The following is a 25,181-nucleotide window of genomic DNA, read 5'->3' as shown; positions in this document are numbered from 1 at the left end:
TGATAGATGAATGGTTTGTGCTTCTCTTTGGAAGGTCATTGCCTGGTTGCAGCTATAAGCTGCAAAGACCTGAGGTGGCTCAAAAGAGAAGAAAGCAACATTGTACAACTTGGAAGAAGGTGTTGACCTCTAAGTGCATTTGAAATGCAGTGGAGGGAAAAAAGAACAAGCATGGGAATCAGAATATGTGGATTTTATTCCCAATTTTGCCATAACTTTTTTATGCCCTTAGATAAGGCACTTCCCCCTTTTGTGACTTAGTTTACCCAGCTATAAAATGAGGAATGTTTAATTTCTTGGTTCTCAAATATTTCTCTTGCATTATATCATTCCCACTGGTAGAGACTGCCAATAATTTGGGAAATGACTAAAGTGGGACACCGTAAACTGACAATGCAAACCACATTGTTAGTTGCAAAAAATGACTTTTTATACATTCTTGCCTAATCCATATATTTACACAGGTAGTGGTTGATTAGCCTGTTAAGTTGGCTCATGGGATATTCTCCTGGAATACTTGAGAGGGATAATTCATCCCTGTATACACTGGGCATATCTGACAGAGGTTACACAGGTAACAGGAAAATTACAATTTCCAGTGTATGACTCATCACTAAGGATCAACCACTGATCTTGGATTAGTAGATTTTGCCTGTAGTAATTATTAATAGACTCAAGGGATCTGTTAGTTTATTTTACCATTTTTCTGAGAGACATTTGGTTCAGAAATTAACTGGAGTTAAAAGTTCTTGGAGTACTGAAAGAATGGAAAAATTCCAAAGATCATTTTGCCAAGATCAACTGTTGCTATTTTGCTGTGCAAATGAAGACCAAAGCTACTATGAAATAACCAACCACTAGGTTAAGATTAGAAGTTTTAGCATAGATCTGTTTTTCTGTTTGCATATTGGTTTGCAGTATTGGTGAATTACAGACATTCATTATAATATTTTGACTTGCAACCAGAGTTTGAACTTGCTGTTCACAGTACATAGGAGGGTTTTAGGGGGCTTATGAACACTCTAAAATGGTGGGGAAATTTGGGTTGTAAATGAGTTTGTAGATATATAGATTTCATTTGCTTCTCAAAAGGTAACAACAAAGGCTAAAACACCACCATTCTACAAATCCTATAATAACAGATCACAGTTGAGATATTTCTTTCATAAAGCTGAAAGCTAATTTTGAAACATTGCCTAAAATTTCTAATAAGCCCTTAACTACATAAGGGTTAATAATCAACCTCCATAAGTGTACGATACTTCCTTTATATATACATCTATATATTCTCCTACTTGCTTCTCTCCTCCTCTTCCCACTTCCAAAAGTAGAAAATAAAACAACAACAAAAACAGCAGTAAAGCATGCAACATAAAGCCATTTACCGTAGTCCATAGAGAACCGTTCCATCAGGATGCAGTCGGATCATTCGGTTTTTCACTGTGACCCCATGCACAAATGATTTCTTGTCATTCAGGAAGTAGGTGTCTGGTACCCACAGTTGGTCAGCTACCCTATTGTCTAGGGTGAGGTTTAGTGGGATTCCAGAATAAGAAAGCCTTTTGTCTTTCCAAGACTGCTGGAAATACATGGTGAGTGTATAATCCTGTGAAATAAAGGAAGCCAAAAAAGAATGTTACTATCATCATCATCTAAGGCTTATTGTTAAGAAACTGATAGTATGTGGTATTGTGGACGCCCAGAGACCCACTGTCCTGATGTTCCCAACAAGATTACATTTGAATGTATTGAAATTTGCACCTCCAGTAATAGGGCAACCAATAGGTTAAAAGTACCAGAGCAATACCCGAATGCATGTACATACATTTCCATCAGTACAGAGCAAATACATGTAATTGCATTTTAAGGTTTGAAGTTAAAAAAATGATATCATAGGGAAGGTAATAAAGGAAAATTATGCAAAGAGATCCATGTTCACAAAAATTCACCTCTGGATATTATATTTATAGTTCTATTTTGGAGAGGAATGTTTCATAAATGATAATTAAAAATGGATGCACTTAAAAAGAGAGGGTGCTTTTCAAATTTCAAATGCTTTTTGAGTAAGTATTGCTCTGTTTGACTGACAAAGGTTATCAATTGCCACTATTTATATCTTTCTAGTGAATTAGAACTTATCTAGGGGTCCTGAAAAGTAATTATAAAACGCATGTAGATGGAGATGTTTATTTGGCCTGGAGACTGACATCATGGTGGAACTACTCAACAATTTCTCTCTCACCTCATTCCTGCTTTGTTTCAGGAATTGGTTTGAGTTGAGAGTTGGAAAAACCTGAGGGTCTGTTTCCTCACCTTCTGCAAAAGGCTGAGGACTCTTTGCCCTTTTGGTCTACACAGGTTCCCCTGGCAGTTAGACAGATCTGGGCTCCATATAAATGGGTCAAGCTACAGGGAGGGATGTGATGATTACCTTAGCACTTTAGTTGTCTGTTTTTAAAGAACTCTATTAATACAAAGTAAAATTGTCCATTAAAGGAAAATAAAGTGGAAGCAGTAAAATCACAAAGTCTTTAAGACGTGAATCTCAACATAATAAAAACAGAAGGTTCGCTTTTTCTTTTAAAGCACATTGTATGTCAGTAGTGATTTTGTGAATACCTTAGTGACTATTAAGAAAACACCGTGTAGGCCAGGCGCGGTGGCTCACGCCTGTAATCCTAGCACTCTGGGAGGCCGAGGTGGGTGGATCACTCAAGGTCAGGAGTTCGAGACCTGCCTGAGCAAGAGCGAGACCCCGTCTCTACTAAAAAATAGAAAGAAATGATCTGGACAACTGAAAATATATACATATAAAAAATTAGCCAGGCATGGTGTCACATGCCTGTAGTCCCAGCTACTCAGGAGGCTGAGGCAGGAGGATCGCCTGAGCCCAGGAGTTTGAGGTTGCTGTGAGCTAGGCTGACGCCATGGCACTCTAGCCCGGGCAACAGAGCAAGACTCTGTCTCAAAAAAAAAACAAAAAAACAAAAAAGCACTATGTAACTCCTACACAAGGTCCAGGTGCTGCCACTGTTACATACACCACTAGTTGAGAAACGGTGATTCAGATCATGCCTTACATCTGGGTAAACTGCATTTCATCTAGACCTCCAAATGGATATATAAATGCATAACTAATGGGTGCGGAGCATACGGTCCGGGGGGTGGGCACACTTGTAGCTCTGGCTTGGCGATGCAAAAGCAATATATGTAACCAAAATGTTTGTACCCCCATAATATTCTGAAATCTAAAAAAAGAAAATAAATTTGAAATAAATAAATAAATAAATAACTACATTTCTGAGAAATCCTAAAAGGAAAAGCACTTCCCATTATGGATAATGACTTTAAGTGTCTTTTAATCATTATATTCAAGAATGTTTATACTGTTTACTCAGTAACCACCTTGCAATAATTCAAAGGCACTCTTTCCTGTTCGATGGCAAGGATATTTTCTCTTTATTATTGATCATACAACATCCTTTTAACATTCTAAAAGCCCCCTTCTACCTTACCTTCATTTAAAAAAAAAAAAAAGAATACACAGGGTTCTACACAATTCTCTTCTCATTTGCTACCATTCTAATCTGTATCCTCTTCAAGTTCTTAACATCATGACTTTTTGGAGGTAAATGAATTGGGTAGATTATGGGTGTTAGATTTTAAAATAGCTTGATTCTAATCTCTACCACATGTAGAACTGTGTAACCATAGCAACTAACATAACTTTTGTACTTCAGATGCCTTGTTTATAAACTGAACAAACGAATTCCAGCATTTTATTGGCCTATCGTAAGCATCAATTGAAAAAATTAAGGTTAAGTTACTTTAGAAACTTTAGAAACCGTAACACGCCAAACAAATAAAATGTTATCTTCAAAACCGTTAATTGCTACCTACAGATTAGTATTACACTTCCAAATACTTGAAGTGTACATATTTGTTTTTATAAGCATTTTTATTTTTAAGGAGATGTTTATGAACAAATTTGTAGGCAGATGGACTCTTTTGGCCATGAAAATAAGCAATAGTCTGTGATCAATTCTAAGTCTTGGTGTTGGCTTCTTGTTTGTAATTCACCAGTGTGGGAAAATCAATATTAGCCACAGTCGTACTGTTGCAAACTTTGTCATGGTTATCTGCACAATTAGCAGTGGATGCATGTTCAGTGCTCATACTGAATCTTCATTAGCATCCAGATTTTCATGAGCGCTACAGAGGATTTCCTGGCAATGAGACCTTGTAACGAAATCCTTACTCCACAATTCTTCTCAAAAAAGTTTTAATGCGTGAAGGGGAAAACAAATTATCCTAAAGTATAAGGGATTATCTTGAAAACTGATGAGTAGATTTTACCACAAAAAAAGAAGTATATGAGGTATTATAATACATATGCTAATTACCTTGATTTAGCCATTCCACAATGTATACATATTTCAAAATATCATGTCTCACGCTATAAATACATACAATTTTTATTTGTCAATTTAAAAAGTGGCAAAATAATACTATAATAATAAATGCTGCACCCAATATGTGAGTTTGCGGTAAGTAAACAATGGAAAGTAGAAAATAATGTAAACATGCGTGATCCCTGGTTAGGAGTGTGTGTGTGTGTGTGTGTGTGTGTGTGTAGACTTTTCCCCTTCACTTTTTGGAAATGGTTTTGTTTCCTGTAGAGAAAGAGCTATATGCCATGTGGGGAGATCTTTGCTATACACGACTCATTCTGTGTTTAATAAATATTGAATAAAACTCACATCATGGCTCTAAATTAAAGCAATAACTTAATTTGCAATAAGTAGCAATCCAATGAAAATTTATATATGTTAGTATGTTTCCTCTGGAAGTGGGTGATATGGGACAAGTACCCTTCAAACCTCTTCCTTTAATGCATTTCTAGGGTTAGTAGTCTAATCAAGGACCTGACTTTATGATAAATGAAAATATGGACATATGAAATTTATAACCTTAATAAAACCTTTTTGAAGATAATGATAATTATGGAGATAATGATGAACATCATGGAAAGACCTAAAATACAGCAATTTCTCTTTTTTCTACTATCTACATTATACCACAGGCATGACAATCATCCTGTCTCCTGTGGCATGCTCTGTGCTCTGTGGTTCTCATAACCCTCTCACATAAATTATCAGACTGTGCTCTCACAGCAACCTTGTGAGACAGATAAATTCTCTGAGAGAATTTATGATTTACATATCAGAAAAACTATTTACAGTATTTTAAATAAATTATTCTTATTGTCTACATATTAATCTAAATGTTAACAGTAACATCTGAATATAATAAAGCCTAAGATTTTATTTTGGTGAATCCTATTTTTAGATGAAAAAGAAAGGCCTGCAATTGCTGTATTTTGTTCTCTCATATGATAAGTTTCCTATTAATTCTTCATCAGTTCAAAGTGCAAGCACTCCAGAGAGGATGGAAAATTTTTCAGAAAAAAATTAATGCTCTTTGGCCAAGAGCATCAAAATCATTTTTCTCGCAGGCGTATTTACAAATGTTCAACCAGCTTTCCTAAGTGTGCAGGTTACTCCTTGAGAGGAAGTGTGACGTGCTTAGAAACGATGGGCCACAGGGGATTCTTTTGACACCGAGGTAAATTAATGGGATTAATGGGTGTGAGATTGTTAATGAAATTAGTCAGGCCAATTCAGGCATGAGAGGATTCGATTCATTGAGGAAAGGCAAGATAGGCCATACCCAATCAGTAGTGTTCAATGAGACTCCAAAACAACACACTTTTTACATCTAGAAATGATTAAACGTACAGTACAAGAAAATAATTATATTAAATAAAAGTCATTCTTTTGGAGAATAAAGGTAACATTCTTCTTAGATATGTAGTTTTAAACTCAGGGTGATTTTGCCCCTCCCAGGGTACATTTAACACTGTCCAAAGACAGTGGTAGTTGTCACAACCAGGAATAGTGGCCAGGGTGCCACCAGCACTATAGCTAGAGGCCTGGGGTGCTCCTCAACCCACTGCAATGCACAGCACAGCCTCCTGCAACAAAGAATTATCTGCTTCAAAATGTCAACAGTGTCAAGGTTGAGAAACCCTGCCTTACATGAAAATATCCTTCTTTTTATTATCAGTAAAATAGTTCAAAATTTTCTTCCATTATTTATCAGGAAAAATATGTATATCAAAATCTTTACCCTGAGCTTTTAACATATTCCTCAAAACTCTGTGTTATGGAATGCTAACATAAGATGGTTCACAATTTTCTATTTTACCACACGAAATCATTTGATAAAATCCATTAATTAACTAGCACTGGAATAGGAAAATGTTACATGTTGTAGGCAAATATATTGAGATAGGCATTTTACCAGAATGAGCTCTATGAAGACTAAAGTGGGCTGGAAAAGTGAGAGTCCCTTATTAACTGGGATCTGCACATGTCTCAGACTATGTTAGCAGGGAGACAATACACTGCTTTGACATCCAGTAATATGGCATTCACTCACAAAGATCATATAAGCAATCCTTCCTTTTTAGACTATTCTCAAGAAATATATATTATATATGAAAGAACCAAGGCTCTTGATCACATTTATTTTTTATCTTTCATCAATTTTAATATACATTACAAGAGGTCCCAAGCAAATCCTAGTTCCCTCTAAAATATTCACGCCAATTTACTTAAGCTCTGAGATCTGCTCTTTGCAAAGCTAAGGGCGTTTTCCCCCAAAGGCCGATGTAGTAGCGCCGTGCGTCACTGCCCACCACCTGTGCAGCTCTGCCATGATGGAGACTGCCCTGCCCACTGCCCATCCTGACTGAGCATGGCCAGGTTCTATGTCACATGACCCTGCTCGCCTTCCACGGTGGGAATGGAGAGTAGATAACTGATTCAAGAGCAGCTGATTCATAGGCAGATAATAAACACGTGCCTGGCTCAAGAAGCTGAGATGGACCAATCACAAGAATTTGCTATCGAACAAAGAATCTGAGACAGGGGCTATGGGACCAAGTGCAAAGGTCATGACATACAGTTAGGGCTGCACTGATATTATGAGGTAATCAGAGAGGAGAGACCATGAACAAAAAGAGGAAGCTAGCCTGTGGAGAAAGAAAGAAAATGGATAAAAATGCAGAAAATAGCCATAAGAGGCAGAGTTCATTGTCAGAGAATAAATGATTACGTTCAGGAACTTTCTATTTTTTATTTCTAGTTCTCCTGAGGTCTGGACATGTTCAATATTTTAGCTCCTTATAATCTCTTTTTGTATATTTATACCAAATCCCAACTTTCTTGTGTTAAATTGATCCCATCTTTATTTCCTCCAACCAGAAAAAGCCACAATAATGATGCTAATCTACAGATACATCAGAATCTCATAAGCAATAATTACATATATTAAAAGCTAATGAAACCCCAATCATCTGGTCCATCTCCCTGACTTAAAATAAGGGAGGTGCTACGTGGAATGTAAGACCCAGAGATGTCAAATGACTTTTTAAAGTAGAGACATATTTGATTTTGGTTTTGTTTACTAACCAGGAGAACAAGGAAGAGAAGGAACACATATTTACCTCCTTTCAAAACAATTCCCCATCAAACACGATGAAAATTATCAAGAAAACCACATGCAGACTGAGTGTATATGCTGGTAACAAGTAGCACCCCTTTCAAGGAAAGGAAAAAAAAACCCTAATTTGTATCTCACAAAAACAAGGTATAGTGAAAAATGGCCTGATAAATAAACCAATTTAAACTATAATTGTAATGAACCACAAAATACCTCTTTCTAATAGACCTCCTGTTTAAATGAATGGTTTGTGTAGCAGTGTCACTATTAAATACATTCAGAATCAGAAATTCATCATGCATCTCCCAGATTTGCTGTTAATTTCTTTTTTCTTTGCATCTAGTATCATGTTAATTATTAATACATGTTTGCTGTACTTAATCCTTAGCCATGTTTTGTTACAATACCTTTAAAATACATGCATTCTGCATTACCATTGTTGCCAAAGCCCATGGTTTTAGGTATTGGTTTTTCTTACCAGCCGTAGCCGAGTGTTTGCCTCAGAGAACACAATCTCCTTTTACCTCTGTCTCATCCTAAATAGCCCCATTTGGTTTTCTGTGTACTCAGACTTTTTTGTCAGTCTGGTGTTGTGATCTGAACAATTTTGGAATTAATCAACCTGGGAGTGAACAAAAACCTTCAGAGTTATGGTCCTAGACCAAGTGAGAATCATCTGAGGAGATCACGCGGGCACACTATGATACACGGGCACACATGACATCGCCATGCCAACGGGAGGATGGACTCACTGTACGAAATTCAGAGACTGTACTAACACAGCACAGGGTTTTTGCATCTGCAACCTAATATCTACTCTTGAAAGTATAAAGATCAATTTTTTTAAAATATGTAAACTTTTTTTTTTTTTTGGCCAATGAATCCAATTTCCTAAGCTGAATATGGCAAAATTTATGTTTCACATGGTGACAGCCTAAATGTCTTATATTCCAGAATCTAAAAAATCAGAAGATCCAATAATTAGAGTTGTTTCCATGGTAAGATATAGTGAAATGTTGAGCCTGAAGCAGGGCAAGTTTTCTAGAAACTTCTGAGTCAAAAGAGCTCAGGTTATTACAATGACTAATTCATTCTGTCAACATTTAACGGTTGTTTACTGTGAAGAACTGTGTTATGTCAGACACTGAGGAGGAAAAGTTGAATGAGGCACATTCCCCGCCTCAAGGAGGGGAGATGTAGCTCTGTTTATTTCTACACTATTCCGCCGTCCACTGTGCGCTTTTCAGTTCTTCCATTGCTTTGTAACCATCTTCCTGTATGAACTTCCCATCACTTCAAGCACTCAGAGAGCTCAGAGTGGTTCCACTTGTCTTCATTGGAATCTGCCTAATAAAGCAGACAAGCTTATTGAATAGGAGGGTATCAGCTTAATAAGTTCTTGCACTAACCTAGAGAATGAGTAAGTCAGGGCTGACTTAACACAACACCGAAGGGGGGATGGAGAAGACGTGAGATGTTTAAGACAGCACTCAGTGACCTTTTAGGGTCAGAGGTTAGGGAGAAGGGGGCATCGAGGATGACTGCTGGGTTTCTGACCCGAATAGGTAGAGAGATTACAATCAGAAGAATTGAAGCTTGCGGGCTGAAGATGACTAATTTATTTCAGAGGGGTTTGTGCTATGGGTGTCAGCAGGGCAAGCATGCAGACGTGCCAAGTAAGTAGTTCCATGTCAGAACACACGAAGACCGGGCTCCGGAGAAACACAGCTCCGTGAGTCACAGGTGACAGCTGCAGTTGTGGGAACGAATTAGCTCACCGTGGAGAAGTACAGGCGAGGAGAGGATAGAATCCCTGGGAAATGTGATTCCGGAATTAGTCACTCACTCTTTTGAGCCCCCACAACACACCTCCACTTTGATTGTGGCACTTATCCTATTGTTTTGAAATGATTTCTCAGTCCCGCTGCATTCTGAGCTCCCCATGGGCAAAAGTGTTTATTTTGGGACCCTAGCAGAGTGCACAGGGAGTGGATGGGAGATGATCAAATATATTAGTTGAATGTGAATTAAGTACCGCTGTGTGGGGGGCACTTAATATCATCACTAAGTGCGTTAGCGCTAAGTCATCTTATTGCATTCCAATATCCTGAAAAAATTGGTTATTCTTAGATAACATATATGAGGACTTTCAAACAGCTGAAATAATTAATAATCCAGAATTTCTTTTTTTTATTTTTTATTTTTTTTATTTCAGCATTTTATGGGGGTACAGATGTTTAGGTTACATATGTTGCCCTTGCCCCTCCTCCTCCCCAAGTCCGAGTTTCAAGTGTGTCCATCCCTCAGATAGTGCGCATTGCACCCTTTGTGTATGCAAATACCCGTCCCCTCCACCCCCCTCTTCCCTCCCCCCTGCCCGACATCCAATAGATGTTATTCTAATATGTGCACTTATGTGTATAACAACTCAAGATAAATGGGCCTATAATTCCTTCTAATATAGAAGATGATAAAAGAATATGGAGTTTAAAACAAACTCACTCTTTAGGACTGAATTAAGAGTAACTTTATATGAAATATTAATAAATTTTGATTTATATTAAATGAAATTTTATCGATAGTTCCAGCAATTACTCTCATCCATTTGGAAGTATAAGGGTATTTGTACTAAAGCTTTAAAAATGGATCTCTTTTTCAGCAAAATTTTGAGGCTCATTTAAGAGTTAGTAAATATTCAAAACAATCAAATATTAAATTGATGATTAATCAACCAAGAGAATGATTCATAAACTTCACTGACCCATAAAACCACATGATGGCATATGACACATTAGTAGTTTTTTTTTTAAGTTCCTTGGTTTCAGAGGTTCATAGAAAATTAGTGTTTCCATTTTTCTCAATATTGAAATAAGAGCAGAAATAAAATTAGATACATAGAATATCTAATACAATATTCAGAATGTGGGAATTTGGGCTCACCACCCTGAGTTGGACTATGAATATATGACCAGAATGGGGATCGGGTTATCGTATTCATGGCAACCCAAGACAGCCAAGCTAGTTATGAAGTGAGATAAGCTGAGAAAGGATATGAGAACCAGAATTAAATTAAGATTCTATCAGAACCCACACTACTTAGAAGAGATAAAAAAATTCATGTCTAATTTTCTAGCCTGGAAAGCCAGTTTTTTCTTGTGATTTGTGATCTTGCAATGTGTATAGCCCTTAAAAGGGAGCAGTCTGTAGCAAGAATTCTAGGTCTGGTACTGTTTTGTTGGAGGAGAATTAGGTTTTAGGAACTCTCAGCTTAAAATACATAGGATAGTAAAAGAGGGATTAATATGGGCTACGTAATATCCCTCTCAAAAATCAAGTAGTTCTGATATCTCTTAGAGCTTAGTTACTACCTTCCCAGGAAGGAATCCACTGGGCACATCCAGAAACATTAATTTTAGACTTTCTAATAGGAAGATGGATTTTTATCAAACCATCCATCAAATTATCATGCTAAAGAGATTATGGGTAATGGTCTCCTGGGGAACTCAGATCAGAATGGGCAGCGAAATCGTAATGTCCACAGGTCAACTTTACCATGTTCATCCTCTTGCTCTTGCTCCATCTTCTCTCTTCTGTGTGCATTTTGTATTTTTAACAATTTATTACTTGGAGACAATCACCATTAACATATCAGTGGCCTTCTCCTCTCTCTCTTTCTCTCTCTTTACTTTTTTAAAAAATAAGATCATTCTCTATGTACTACTTTTTATTACATGAGTTGTTACCTTTTTTCTGGCTATGTATTTATTCACTTATTTGTTTGTTTATTGCTGATCCCCTCTCCTCCTCCATTCTACTGTCCTTCACTAACCAATTAATAATTTGGTGGGCACCTTTTTACGTGTTTGTTCATGCTCATAAAATTACATAGGAACATACATACATAGATTGGGCTTTTGCCATTGTTTTAAAAAATACTATGTTATATTCACTTCTGTAAACCTTTCTTTTCATAATGCCACAGCCCAGAAATCCCTCTAAATCAACTGGTGAAAATATAACTCATTCTACTTGATGCTACATAGTATACTATGATATAGATATACTGTTAATTATTTAATCATTGTCCTATTAATGATCATTGAAGTTATTTTAGGTATTTTTACAATTAAAATAATGCTGAAATAAATCTCTCTCTCTGTGGGTATATATATATATATAAACACACATATATATGCACACACATACACACACATATATGATTCTCATATTCTTTCTCAGCTTAGCTTGCTTCATAAAGAGCTTGGCTTTCTTGCTATTTATGCACACCAAAGGTGCATATAAAATAAACACCAAAATTATGTGTGTGTGTGTGTGTGTGTGTGCGTGTGTGTGTGGGTAAGCACAAGTACTGGAGCTTTAGAACATCTTTTGTTTTGTATGATGCCATGCTCTTGCTAAAGTAAAGAAAAACAAAAGCATGGTTCCTTTGGAACCATCATTTTCTAAATACTAAACTAAGCCCAAATGCATAAAAAATAATCAAGTAAGACCTTAAAGTCAGGTTTACAGAACCAAAGAGCTCCATAAATATGCATATTGGCCATCTCCAGTCTGTTGAAACTGCTGTTGGTCCTTGACTGGGTCTGGCCAGACAGAAAGGGTCTTGGCAGACACTGCTGGAGAGAAGGACTTTGGCAACTTTATATCATATGGTGAGGAAAAGAAAAAGAAAACTCTAGAAATTTCTTTGTGAATGAAGAAAAATGGTTTGTGAATTTTAAAGTTAACAATTCTGATAAATTTAGTGGCTTTATAGTCATCCTCGTGCCTGTACCAAACATACACATCTAAGTACATTAAGGATATAGACTAGACCCAACTAGGGATAAAACCTTTATGCTTCACCATGCAAAAAAAACTGAGCTATTAACTAAGCCTTTGGCTAAAATAGACATTCAGTATAATAATGAGAAGCAGCATTAGGAATTGGGAGACTTGAAATCTAATTTAAAGACTCATTGTTTATTAATCCTGTGATTTTTGGAGTAAATCTGTCAACTACTCTGAAACTCAGTTTCCTCATTTGTGTGATGGGCAGGGCCACTATTAATTGAAAATATAATATAATTGATATATTATATCAAATATGATATAATTGAAATACTGTATGTAATAGTCCTAAAAATCTTTAAAAACTATAATTGAATAAATAAGAAAAACCAAGTTGCTTAAAACATGTTATGGAAGAATGAAATGGCTAATATATATTTCCATTCTCTTTGGCTTAGTGATCAATTTTACCCCCCACCAACACACACACCACATACTTTATAATGAGAACTGCCTGTTACTAAATGTTTAACTATATGATCAGCACTTTACAGGTGCTTTCCATATGTTATATTATTTAAACCTCACAACCACTCTATGAAGCTGGAATTAATATTTCCTTCTTATAGCTGAGACTCTGAGTTTAAGGGATGCTCAAAGTGACTCTGCTCAAAAATGTCAACAGCTGTGATTTGAACCCTGGTCTGTCTGACTCCAAAGCCAAAGTTCTCTCCACTGTGTCAGATGCAAGCAATGGCTTAAGCACATACCACAAGCACAAAAGGTTTTCCTTCTAGGACATGGCTTTTATCTCTTGCCCAAGGCTTACTTCTGTCTTGCTTTTATATGGATGCCAATTAATCATTAACATTCAGTTCTAGCGTAGATTTTTTGGGCCTCTCTGATGTTTTATCCATAAATTCTCCTTCATTAGCCGGGGATGGTAATGAACGCTGCTGCCATGCTCTTGTCTGTGTGCCACTGACCTCCCCGTGGAATGCTAAATACAATCAATTGTTCATCGCTGCTGTGGACAATTCTTCAGATGTTAGCTGAGGGAAAGCCAACATTTTTGTTCTGCAATAATCCTCAAGGAGCACAGGGAGTAGAATAATTTTCTTTTGGTAGGATGGCTTTTACATTCAAAAGCCTGCCAAAGTATTTTACCACTTCCAAGTAAAAGCCTCATTAATCATTAGTTATGGTAGCAACTATATTTCCCTTGCTAGAAATTATTTCTAAGTGACAGTAAGATGAAAGGCAAATATCTTAAGTGCCTGGAGGCTAAGGATCTCTTAATTTAGATTGGGTATACATGATAACATGTACTACTCATGGAGCTATCCCTGGCCCAACCTCAAATTACGCTCACTGACCTTTAAATCTGGTCCTCCATTTCTACCCCCATTCTCAGTCTTTCCTGACTCTTTTCCCTTCCCCACATTCCACATTAAACAAATCAACAAAACCTGGCATTTCTATTCATAAAAATATTTTTTTATTTTGTCTACAATTGCTATATCTAGTTAGGCCTTTATCATTTCTCACCTGATTTCCTGCAATGGGCCCCCTAACTAGTCCTCTCTTCCTAGAGTTGCTCTTCTTGTTTGTTGTATGGGAGATAAAGGGGCATTCTGATTTTTTTAAAAATTGCCAATATGATCATCTTGCTTCCAAGGTTAAATTTGCTATAGCTCCTCAATGTTATGAGGATAAAAATACAAATTCCTTAAGGGAAGACAATACCTGCCTCAGTCCCTGTCTTATCTCTTCAGTCACAGCTCTGAGTTGTTTCCACTTTTACTCTGTCATCCAGCTACCCTGGGGTCTTCTCTCAGTTCCTCAAATGTACCTTTTCTCTTGCTGTAAATCTCTTGGCTTGGAGCGCCTATTTCTCCTCTCTTGCCCCTTTGCCTGGCTACCACTTACTGACACAGGCCTTAGATTGAAAGCTAAACTACACCCTTTTCTCCCAGCTCAGGAGCCAGAAGTCTGGGTTTGGCCCCTCTCAACTGCTCCCCTAATATTCTCCCCTCACAGCCTGTAAAACTCTACAAGGAGATTGGCTGGGTGCTCTTCTCATTCCTGCACGAGACTCGGAGCTTCACGAGGGTGTATCTGTCTTGATGGATTCCCATCCGATGGATGCCCAACTGCTATTTGTTGAATGGATCAATAAAAGGATGGGAGTGGGGCAAATCCAGGGACAGACGACCCGGTGAAGAAACATTTAAAAACTGTAGTAGAGGTGAAACAGGCTTTTAGCCTGACAAAGGAAGAAGGAGTAGGAGGTATTATAAGCGGGAGGAATAGAGATAAAAACACTGAACGGAAATATGAATAGAGTGGGCTTAAACTGCTTGCTCTGGATGAGATGAAGAAAAGAATGTAAACACTAGAGCAGGACTGGAATTTAGGGGAAAATTTTTATTTTAATTTCAGAATATTATGGGGGTGCAAACATTTTGGTTACATATAATGCCTTATTCTCGTCCAAGGCAAGGCTACAAGTGTGTCTTTCCCCCATACAGTGGGCTCTGCATCCATTTGTCTCGAGTTTACCCACCCCCACCAATCCCCTCCCACCTGACTGGCACCCAATGAGTATTACTACCATGGGAGCACCTTAGTGTTGATCAGCGAGTGCCAATTTGATGGCGAGTACATGGGGTGCTTGTTTTTCCATTCTTGCAATACTTCACTTCGAAGGATGGGCTCAAGTTCTATCCAGGGTAATATAAGAGGTGCTAGTTCACCATTGTTTTTTGTAGTTGATTAGTATTCCATGGTATACATATACCACACTTTATTAGGGGACTTGATATATTTGGGTTGGATATTAATTTGAAGTGCTTGAAGTTAGAGATATAAATGGTAAAGGACAAGATGTAAATGATGAGTATGTAAATGATCACTTTTAATCTATCTTATTTTAATATATTTTCAGTGTGCCTACCCTCCAGGGGGAGGTGTATGTTTCAAAGTTAAGAATCAGTAACAAAAGTGGCCCAGAAAAATAAATTGCCCTCAATAATCTACCATCCAGTCAATCAAATTCCTAAATAAATTGTGTAGTCATACTCCAATACACTCCTCTTTAGGATATTTAAAAGCTGTTAATTTAGTCACATTCTAAGCTTTACACTATCTAAACATTTTCTTCTAAAAATATTACTTTTAAGAAAAGTCGTGCAAGAAAATTGCTTGGCTGAGGATGAACCTGAGGAACTAGAGAAGTGGGTTTTGGATCTTTGGCAAGTCAAAATCCCAGAAAGTGAGCTCGTTTATCTGGCAAAATGAATAGATTAACCTAGATCAGCAATTCCCACATGCACTGTACATCATAACCACCAGGAGGACTTGGACTACTGAAGATGATTCAGAGGGGCCCAGTCATGAAATCTAAATTTTTTGGTAGATGCTCCCAAGGAGGTTATTATGCTATCAATTCTCATATCATAATTTGAAGTTAATTTGAGAATGGTCTGCGTATTCCTTAAGGGTTCTTCAAAATCCTAAATGAGCAATGTCTATGCTTTCATTAAACCTATACAATCTGTCTCTGTCTCCATTTACAATGTCATTTCCTATTTTATCAGTTTCTTCTTATGTTCTCTTTCCACTGCAGCAAAGGAAATGTAGGCCTGGAAACTTCTCTTTGTGTTGCTCTATAAAGACACATTTTCGTGAATGCTAAAAAGAAAAAGGGAAGACAGAGAAAAAAAAAAAAGGCAAAGAAAAGAAGAGAGAGACTTTTATTATCTTTACTTTCTTGTCCTGTGTGTTTTCCTGTCTTTCCTTACTTCTGGCTTTGCATATTTGTTTTTAAAATATGTAAACTCTAGAACATACCGAAAATTGAATCCTCTGCTCAGATGTGAATGGAAATCCAGGATCAGCAAGGGATGTGGGCACTAAAGTGACACCTGCAAACATCATGCAGAATTTTACTTTAGAAAAGTGGCTTGGGTTCGTTCCAGTCTTTCCTGCCTCATCTGTGGCCATTTTCCCATCCTAAAGACCGGAGAGACTGAAGGACAAGAGACGTCTTGTCCAGAAATGGAATAGAGAGCCTTAGGGAGAGAAAAGGGCTGCACTGATACATTTTTTCATCTGCATGGAGCAATGTGTATTTTGGTACAGTGTTAAAAATCCTCAAGCAATTTCTTTCATGTCACAAGTTTAAAGAGTTATCTATGAATGAGTCAGCCTGGGAGTTGCCATGGTAACGATTCTCATCCCTTTGGAGCCAATCCCCTCCTGATGTTGCCACTGAAATACCTTAGTTTCAGGAGTATGTGAAGTTCCAATTGCATTTAAATATTCATCATGTTACATATGCATTCCCAATTTTGCAAGATTACCTGACTAGAAGTCATTTTTAGAGATCTATAAATAGACATGCTATGTCGTGCTGCTTTCTTCCATAAGATGAAAGACAAGTCCATAAAAATCCTTCCTGCACTCACAGCACGATCTCTCCCTCTCTCTCCTCCTCCTCCTCCTCCCTCTCTTCATCCCATTTCCTGGGTGTGAGTTTGGGCATGCATGTGTGTAATCAGTGCTCTTCATATTTGAATATTTGAAGAGGACACTCTGGACAGTGATTATAAACCCCAATTTTCAGGAGAGTAGTTGAAAGTACTTGTGGGTTTGCCACACTGCAACTGCATATGAATGCAAATGATGCTGTAGTTTAGTGTGAGTCAATATAGACAGAATCCGTGTGGTTTTCTGATTTATATTCCAGGGAAGATCTGCTTGGCAGAATAAAATTGCTTGTAGCTGCCATACCTCGAAAAAGAGAAGTCCAGATTCCTCGTTGACAAGAAAGGTTTTCACTAATGTGGCTCAGCCTACTTTTCCATCATTCTTTTTCCCTTGACTACCTGCTCACTCAGGCATAACCCTGCTACAGCCACAAAGAGCTACTCAGTATTTCCTTAACATCCTTGTATTTCCTGTATCTCTGTCTCAGGTTTTATTTTTTCGTGTTCTTGAAGGTCAAAATCCTACTCATCTATAAGGCCCAAGTGGATTCCATTTTATTCAAAGCCTTCCCCAATTTCCATTCCAAGCCTCCCCCCTATTTTGTTACTTTGCTAATGTGTCTACCATTTATACATTCTGCTTGTTATCTGTGGTCATTATTTCACTAGTCACCTGTCTCCACACTTTATGTTCTTAAGGGTATATGTAGCCGATGTCTCATTCTTCTCTGTGTATACACAATGCCCAGTGTGTGTACACCAACAGATATTTAGTAGATTTAAATAGATTGATACCAACATGCTCATCATGGCTCAGGAAAACAGCCAACTGAGGAGCTTTTGGGTTCTGGTTGCTTATGACATAATAGACCAATCATAATGCACATAGTCCTAGTTCGAGACTGATCTTTTTTCCTAATACAGTGTATATGATTACCCTATTTCTGACGTAAGCATGTCATGCTGTTATCTGGGATGGTTTTCCTAAAATCCAATGCTGTGCTGCACTTTTAGAAGCTGTAGTATAGTGCCATGATGAGGATTTGGAGTCAAATAGATTTGAATTCAATCCCAGTTTTGTCTTTTATTAGCTCTGTTACCAAGTCACTTAACCTTTTTAAGTCTAATCTCCTCATTCATTAAATAGCAACTAATTTAAATAATGTAATAAAGAGCTTAGCACAGCACTTGGTACACAATTATGTCTCCAACTAATAGTAGCTATTACTACTGCAAGTATGACTCAGGGATATTCCAAGATGTGGCTTTATTTCAATTGTCCTCACAATACCACTGGACATTCCCTCTGTGATTGGCACAAGAAATAGCCTTCTGACAGTGTGACATGTCCACAACTACTATTTTTATATATATTTGACCATACTTTGGTCAAATTACTTTCCCAGGCTAGCCCCAACTCCCTGATACAGAGAAAGGACTCGCACAAACTGGGTAGTGGGCTATGGATTGGCTTTGAATACTCATTCTGCTCATAGCAATGGTCTGTACTAGATAGAGACCCTCTCTTGAATTTGAAGGTAAGACACACAGAAAGGACATGGTCAGTAACATGAGGCAGGAACAAAGACGCACAGAGAGGACGCAGTATGTAGGAAAAAAAAGAAGATCAGCAAGAGCTGCTCGTAAAAGCAGGGGAATCAGAAATGCTAACGGGTAAAACAAAGATAATGAGTAGCTGAACCATCTGAATGGTAGAGCAACAGGAAGTAAAGGTACTGGAGTCGTTTCCGTGCCTGACGATCTCTAGAGTTAATGCTGATCCTGAGTCGGGTCCTAGCTCCCAGTGACGCTCAGCTGCGTGGGTGCCAGGATTGTTTTCAGTTCTTACAGATTACATGTCTCATCAACTAAAACAACAGGAACATACCTATTCCCTTTACAGTTTGGAAGCACCTACCTTAGGACCTCAATTATTTCTGATTTTTACATGCCTACTGTTTGACACTTACTCCAAGCCAATTATTTATCTACCGACTATTTTTTGAATACCTACTATGTGCCAGGCACTCTATTAGGCACTGGAACCCCAGGGAGAGTTACTTTCTTCCTCCTCCATGCTACTACTGTATTTTAGTACTATAATTCGTATACTGCATTGCTTTATCTAATTCTGTATCTGTACCCCTTCGCAGGCTCTGACTTCTCAACAGGCAGTGCTTGTTTTTTTGCCAAGTCATGCACAATGTCCAGAATATAATAGATATTCATCAACAGTATTGAATGTTTGCATAGATGAATTAATTGATCGAACGGGGCTAAGTGTGATTTCTTGGTGGCACTGACATAATTTTTTGAAGAGCAATACAAATGGTCTCTCTAACTTACAAAGTCCTGACTTAAAAATTTATGACTTTACAAATGATGAGAAAATGATACACATTCAGTAGAAACCATACTTCAAATTCTGAATTTTGATCTTCCTGGGCTAGTGATACGTGGTAAGAGGGGTGGAGAACCTGCAGCCTCAAGACCACATGTGGCCCTCGAGATCCCCAAGTGTGGCCCCTCAACTGAATCCAGACTTCACAGAAAAAATCCCTTTATTAAAAGGATTTGTTTTGTAAAATTTCGATCGAGTCAAAAGGCCGCATTCAAGGATCCAGAGGGCCACAGGTTCCCCAACCACTACCACTTAGATGCATTAAGTGCATTTTTGACTTAACAATATTTTCAACTTACCATGAGTCCATTGAGGTGTAACCCCACTATAAGTCAAGGAGCATCTGTGTGTAGTACAGAGATCAATCTTATTTTATTTCTAGCTATGAAGTTGTGAGCAACCTTCCTCCAAGCTTATGATAATTGATTTGGATATAAATAAGCATTTTTGCAAGTTCAACAGGTCTGAGAGTTCTATATTGTGCCCCCTTTAAAGTGTTTAATCCCATTACTACCCTGTTAATTTTGCTCTTAGGAGAGTCTATCTGTTGAGATTCTTGGCAATGTCAAAATAAGAACTTGAGGTAAACAAACTATTTTTTAATACAATTTCATAGAAGACAAAGTGATATATACTTACGATCCATTTAGTTTTTTCCAGTCACCAATATTAAGGAAAAATGTCCAATTCCCTTCATTTGTAACTCCTTCCAGATATTAAAAAAATGAATATTGATTTCGAACTCTAAGAACAAAAAGCCTAGTTTTAATTTCTAAAGGGTTTTTGTTGTATTTAGTTGTAGACTATATTATTTGATTAATTTGACTATAACATTTAATAGTGAGAGGATTCCTGAGAAAATTTCAAAACAAGAAATAGCCATAAAAATACTGTAAGAGACAACTGGTATCCAGAATGAAGCCTTGAACTAGTTAACCCCCATTACCCAAGGTGCTTACATGGGTAAATGGAATTAACATTTTTTGAACATCATCAATAGACCATATACTTTTAAAAACAGCTTTATTGAGGTATAATTGATATGCAATAAACTGCACATATTTAATGCATGTGATGAGTTTTAAACACATGCGCTCATAAAACCGTCACCACAATCATTACCTCCAAAAGTTTCCTTCTGTCCCTTTCTGAATATGCAAATACAAACATCAATGCCAAGGTAAAGGGTCTGTCTGACCCAGCAATGAAGTAGGTGATTGCTTGTGAGGTTGGACCTAACAAGCACCTCCAAAATGTTCTCTCCATCTGTGTGCCATGCACCACCCACACACTATATCTGCAATTCTAAAGGAAACCACATTAATAAATAAATAAATATATTCAGTCTTTCTAGCCCTAGAGTTTACTTTAAAATGTTTCTGTAACAGTGTTTGCGTATATGTGCATGTGTGTGGGTGTGCGTGCACCTCCTGTAAAGATAGAGCAATCAGCAGAAATCCTTGACATTTTAGGACAGGATGTCCTAAGAGGGAATGAAAATAATAAAGACAAAAAAAAAGAGGGACGCCACTGAAGACATTTCATACAATCTGCAGCATGCCTGGAGTCAGCACGGTGGGAAGGGCATTGCTCACTTAAGTGGCATGTTAAAATAAGAGAGAGAAATTGTGAAACCTTTTTGTTGATATCCTCCTAGCTTCCTGTTCTGACCTGCCAGCCATTAGGTGGGAGAAGCATTTTAGCCTGCTGCTCTCATTCCATAATATTATAGGAAAGTCATACCAGAGTACTGCTACTGAAAGTATTGGTACAAACTTTCTAAATGCATTTTACAGCATATTTTTAGTTTATAAGGAAAAATATATCCACAACGCTGGCTCCCAGCAGGAAGGTCAAAGAAATCATGCTTTGCATGAGGACCGGGTGAGTATGATTGCAGAGATAATTTCAATGGAAGGAAACTGATAAAGAAGAAACATATTTATCCTATAATATATAAACAAATGCTCAAAAGGATACCTGAAAATCACTGATTCAAGTGGAAATTATTTAATTTTCACATCCAGGGCACATCCTGCTCACTCATTAACTTGGATATCATTCGGGATTTTGTCTTCCCTTCACCCATGCTTCCCACATCCAATCAATTACCAATTTCCTTCATTTATAAATTATAAATGCACTTCAAATTTATCTCTCCTTTTTCCTATTGATCTTTGTTCAGGCCACAATCTACTCTCTCCTGAATAACTATATAAGTCTAACTAATTTCCTTGCCGTCAATTCAAATGTGTAACATTATGGTCATAGTAATCAGGTTATAAAATGAGAATCTTATTATGTCTCTACTTTGCTTCAATGGCCACTCATAGTTCTCAGGATTAAGTTCAAATTTCTTGATATGATTTTTCAGAACATTTATAATCTGTTTATATACCCAGACTCATCTTTTATTTCTGTCCCTATCTTGAACTCTATAGGTATAAAATATTATTTGTCATTTCTATTAGCTATGAGTGGACCATGTTCTTCTTAAGCCTTCTTTCAGGATTCTCTACAATAACTTTCAGAACACACCTTTTAGCATTTCTGCTTGTCTTTGCCTTTGCCCCAAGTCTGCATGAACTCTTAACCTACGCCTCCTCTCCAACTCTCATTGTTCAGTCCTAAGCTGATTATTTGAATTTAGATGTCCCTTTACCTGGGGATATTTCTTTTGCCCAACAAGACCAGAGACACTCTTATAGCACCTTATGCTTACCTCAATTTTAGCATTTATCACATTTACTGAAATTACCTGTTTCCTTAATGTCTTCCCTCTATAGCTGAGGTCCCCAACCCCCAGGCCACAGACTGGTACCATTCCTTGGCCTGTTAGGAACTGGGCTGCACAGCAGGAGGTGAGCGGTGGGTGGCCAAGCAGAACTTCATCTGTATTTACAGCCACTCCCCACCACTCACATTACCACATAAGCTCCGCCTCCTGTCAGATCAGCAGTGGCATTAGATTCTCATAGGAGTGCAAACCCTATTGTAAACTGTACATGCAAGGGATCTAGGTTGTGTGCTCCTTATGAGAATCTAACGCCTGATGATCTGAGGTGGAGCTGAGGCAGTGATGCTAGCTCTGGGAGCAGTTGCAAATACAGATTATCATTAGCAGAGAGGTTTCACTGCATCATAAATGTAATGCACTTCAATCATCCCAAAACAACACCCCACCCCCAACTCCATAGAAAAATTGTCTTCCATGAAACTGGTCCCTGGTGCCAAAAATGTTAGGGACTGCTACTCTACAATGTGGGCTCCCTTAGGGGTGGAATTATATTTTATTCAGCCATACTTCCTAGCATATAACTGATGGTTGACTGATAGTTTTTGCTCTCAAGAAATATCTTCTAAATTAATTTATATATATGACTCAGACAAATAAAACAGCTGTTTCAAGGGAGTATGGTTATAGAGTCTGTTTCTATGTTACTGAGTTATTGGGTCAGGACTATCTTTAAAGGGTTAGTCACTTATTAACATATGGTACAGTAGATATTTACATTTACCTGGACTCACCTTGAAGTTAGTGAGTGGCATGCATCTCTACAGAGGAAACCCAGTATTCAAGAAACTAAGCTCTCTGGTGCTAGCTTATATGTAATTAATAAAGATATCAACTGTTTCTGAGAAATGATTACCCACTTCAGACAAATTAGAAAAAAATGTAGAACCTTATAAAATAATACAGGTATGGGAATAAATCAAGATAAAAGGAGTAAATAAAACAGGGTAAGACATGAATTTCATAGTCCACAAAATACAATATGCATAATGACTACTTATTCTCCCAGCAGCCATATTTATAAAATATGAATGACCTGGAGCCCATAGCCACAACTGATAGGATTAGGAGAAAACTTGTGACCTAAGCTGACACAACTTTCTACATTCTCCTGGAAATTTTGAATTTAAATAAAGAAATTATGGTTCTGCCAGGTGTGGTGGCATGGTGTAATTTCTATTTTTTTCAATTTTTTGAAGTCTAATTTGTGGCCTAGTATGTGATCAATTTTGGAGAAAGTTCCATGAGCTGATGAGAAGAATGTATATTTGGCTTTCTTTGGGTGGAATGTACTATAGATGTCTGTTACACCCTTGTGTATTTTCTTCTTTTCTCTGAGGGATGCTTATGATTCTTATATTTGGCTTCTTTACATAATCCCACATTTCTTGTATGTTTTGGTCTTGTCTCTTGTTTCTGTGTTCTTTTTCTTCATCTGATTTGTTTAGCACATAGGCATTATCTTCACGCTCTGAGATTCTTTCCTCTGCGTGATCCATTCTCTTCTTGAGGCTTTCCACTGTGTTTTGAAGTTCCTTGAAAGCCTCCTTCATTTCCAAGATCTGTTTGGTTTTTCTGTAGTATTTCAATTTCTTTAGAGAATTTTTCATTCATTTCCTATATTGTTCTTGTGGCTTCTTTATGTTGGGTTTCTATTTTCTCTTGAATTCCATTGAGTTTTCTTACAATCCATATTCAGAATTCTTCTTCTGTCAGTTTAATCATATCATGTAAGTTGTTATCTGTTGATGGAGATTGAATTTTCTTTTGGGGGTGACTTTTCTCTCTGATCTTTCATGTTTCCTGTGTTCTTTCTTACCAGGCTACTTTGTCAAGAATTGGTGGTGCTGGGGATGGTTTATGACCTTATTCCCAAGTCCCCAAAGAGACGTTCCTTGACAGTGCTGGGGAGATGCGCTCTGGTCCTATATTGCCTTTGAGGTGTTCTAGCCTGTTGGGTTATCTCTGATCTGTTGTCTTCACCTCTTGCCAAAGGAGATTACTGAGTTTGGACCCCTTGCTTAAGCTCCCAGGTGGTGAATCACTCTTGTGTGTGTGATTCTGTTGCCCTCCACTACTTTGGGATGGAAGCCACTGTGTTGAGCTATGGGGTTACCCTCTCCGTTGTTGGTTGTAGTTTGCGTGGAGGAGTCAATTATCAAGGTATTCCGATACCTTTGTGTTGGGCTCTAAACCCCCGAATGGGGTATACAAGTGCCCCGATCTTTGGGAAATGTCTCGTCACTCCCAAGGGTAACCTGAGCCCTGTTGCCACTTTAGGTGGGGCAAGAAAAGCAACAGGTGCCTGCAAGCCTGAGAGCGTATCCTTCTGTGGTTGCTTGATCTGCCGCTGGGGGAGAGCTGCTAGTATGCTATTCAGGGCTCTTTCGCCACTCTTGCGAGGCAGCTCCAGGTGGGGGGTGTCAATCGGTGCCATTGCTGAGGACTCCCGCCAGGATTTTCCTTCCCAGACCACAAGCCCCAAAGCTGGCAGCAGCCTGGGCGCCAAGGGCGAGCCCTAGTGTTATGTTCTTACCAGATGATCAAAACCGACCCTCTGGTCCGATTAAACAGTCTGTCCCCTTTTGTTTAGTTCCAAGTTCCCACAGATTCACGCTAGTCGCACAGAGAAGGCGACTTCTCTCCTTTCTCCCTGCCTCCAAGGGCGCAGCTTGCCCTGCCAGACTGGGGGAGAGGCGTTGCCTGAGACCGCCCCGCCTCTCAGCTCAAGAAGCGGCTTCTCTCATTACTCCCGCCTCCAAGGGCGAGGTTTACCTCAGCGGCGAGATAGACAAGCGTTCGGGAGGGGGAGCAGCGCCGCCTGAGGCCACCGCGCGGCCCAGCCCAGACAGCGGCCTCTCCCCGCATGTCCCAGGGCGGGGCCTGTCCTGTTGGCGCGAAACACAAGCGCCTGGCCGGGGAAAACGGCACCACCTGAGGCCGCGGGGCCACTCAGCCCAGAAAGTGGCTTCTCTGGTCACTCCGCTCCTCCAGGGGCCGGGCCCATCCCGCCGGCACTAAAAGGCAAGCAGCGGGCTGGGGGGAGGAATGTTCTGGAAGCGGCTTCTCTGGTCGCTCCCCTCCTCCAGGGGCGGGGCCTGCTCTGCCGCCGGGGCCGGGGAGTCGCCTGAGTCCGTCG

At 38.5% G+C, this 25,181-nt stretch overlaps 1 protein-coding gene across 3 annotated transcripts in view; it reads right to left on the bottom strand.

The window, feature by feature from the left end:
- GABRB1 (gamma-aminobutyric acid (GABA) A receptor, beta 1) overlaps positions 1 to 25,181 on the bottom strand; it is a 313,268-nt gene that overhangs the window by 207,474 nt on the left and 80,613 nt on the right. For all 3 annotated transcript variants that reach the window (XM_012639911.1, XM_012639913.1, XM_012639912.1), the window contains one exon: positions 1,386 to 1,606. In XM_012639911.1, coding sequence (XP_012495365.1) covers positions 1,386 to 1,606 — 221 coding nt within the window. The remainder of the gene's footprint in view (positions 1 to 1,385; positions 1,607 to 25,181) is intronic.

The sequence above is a fragment of the Propithecus coquereli genome, unplaced genomic scaffold (assembly GCF_000956105.1).
Source record: "Propithecus coquereli isolate 6110/MARCELLA unplaced genomic scaffold, Pcoq_1.0 Scaffold143, whole genome shotgun sequence".
NCBI classification, from domain to species: Eukaryota; Metazoa; Chordata; class Mammalia; order Primates; family Indriidae; genus Propithecus; species Propithecus coquereli.
Note: the sequence above shows the minus strand (reverse complement) of the source record. Positions and strands in the feature narration are given on the sequence as shown.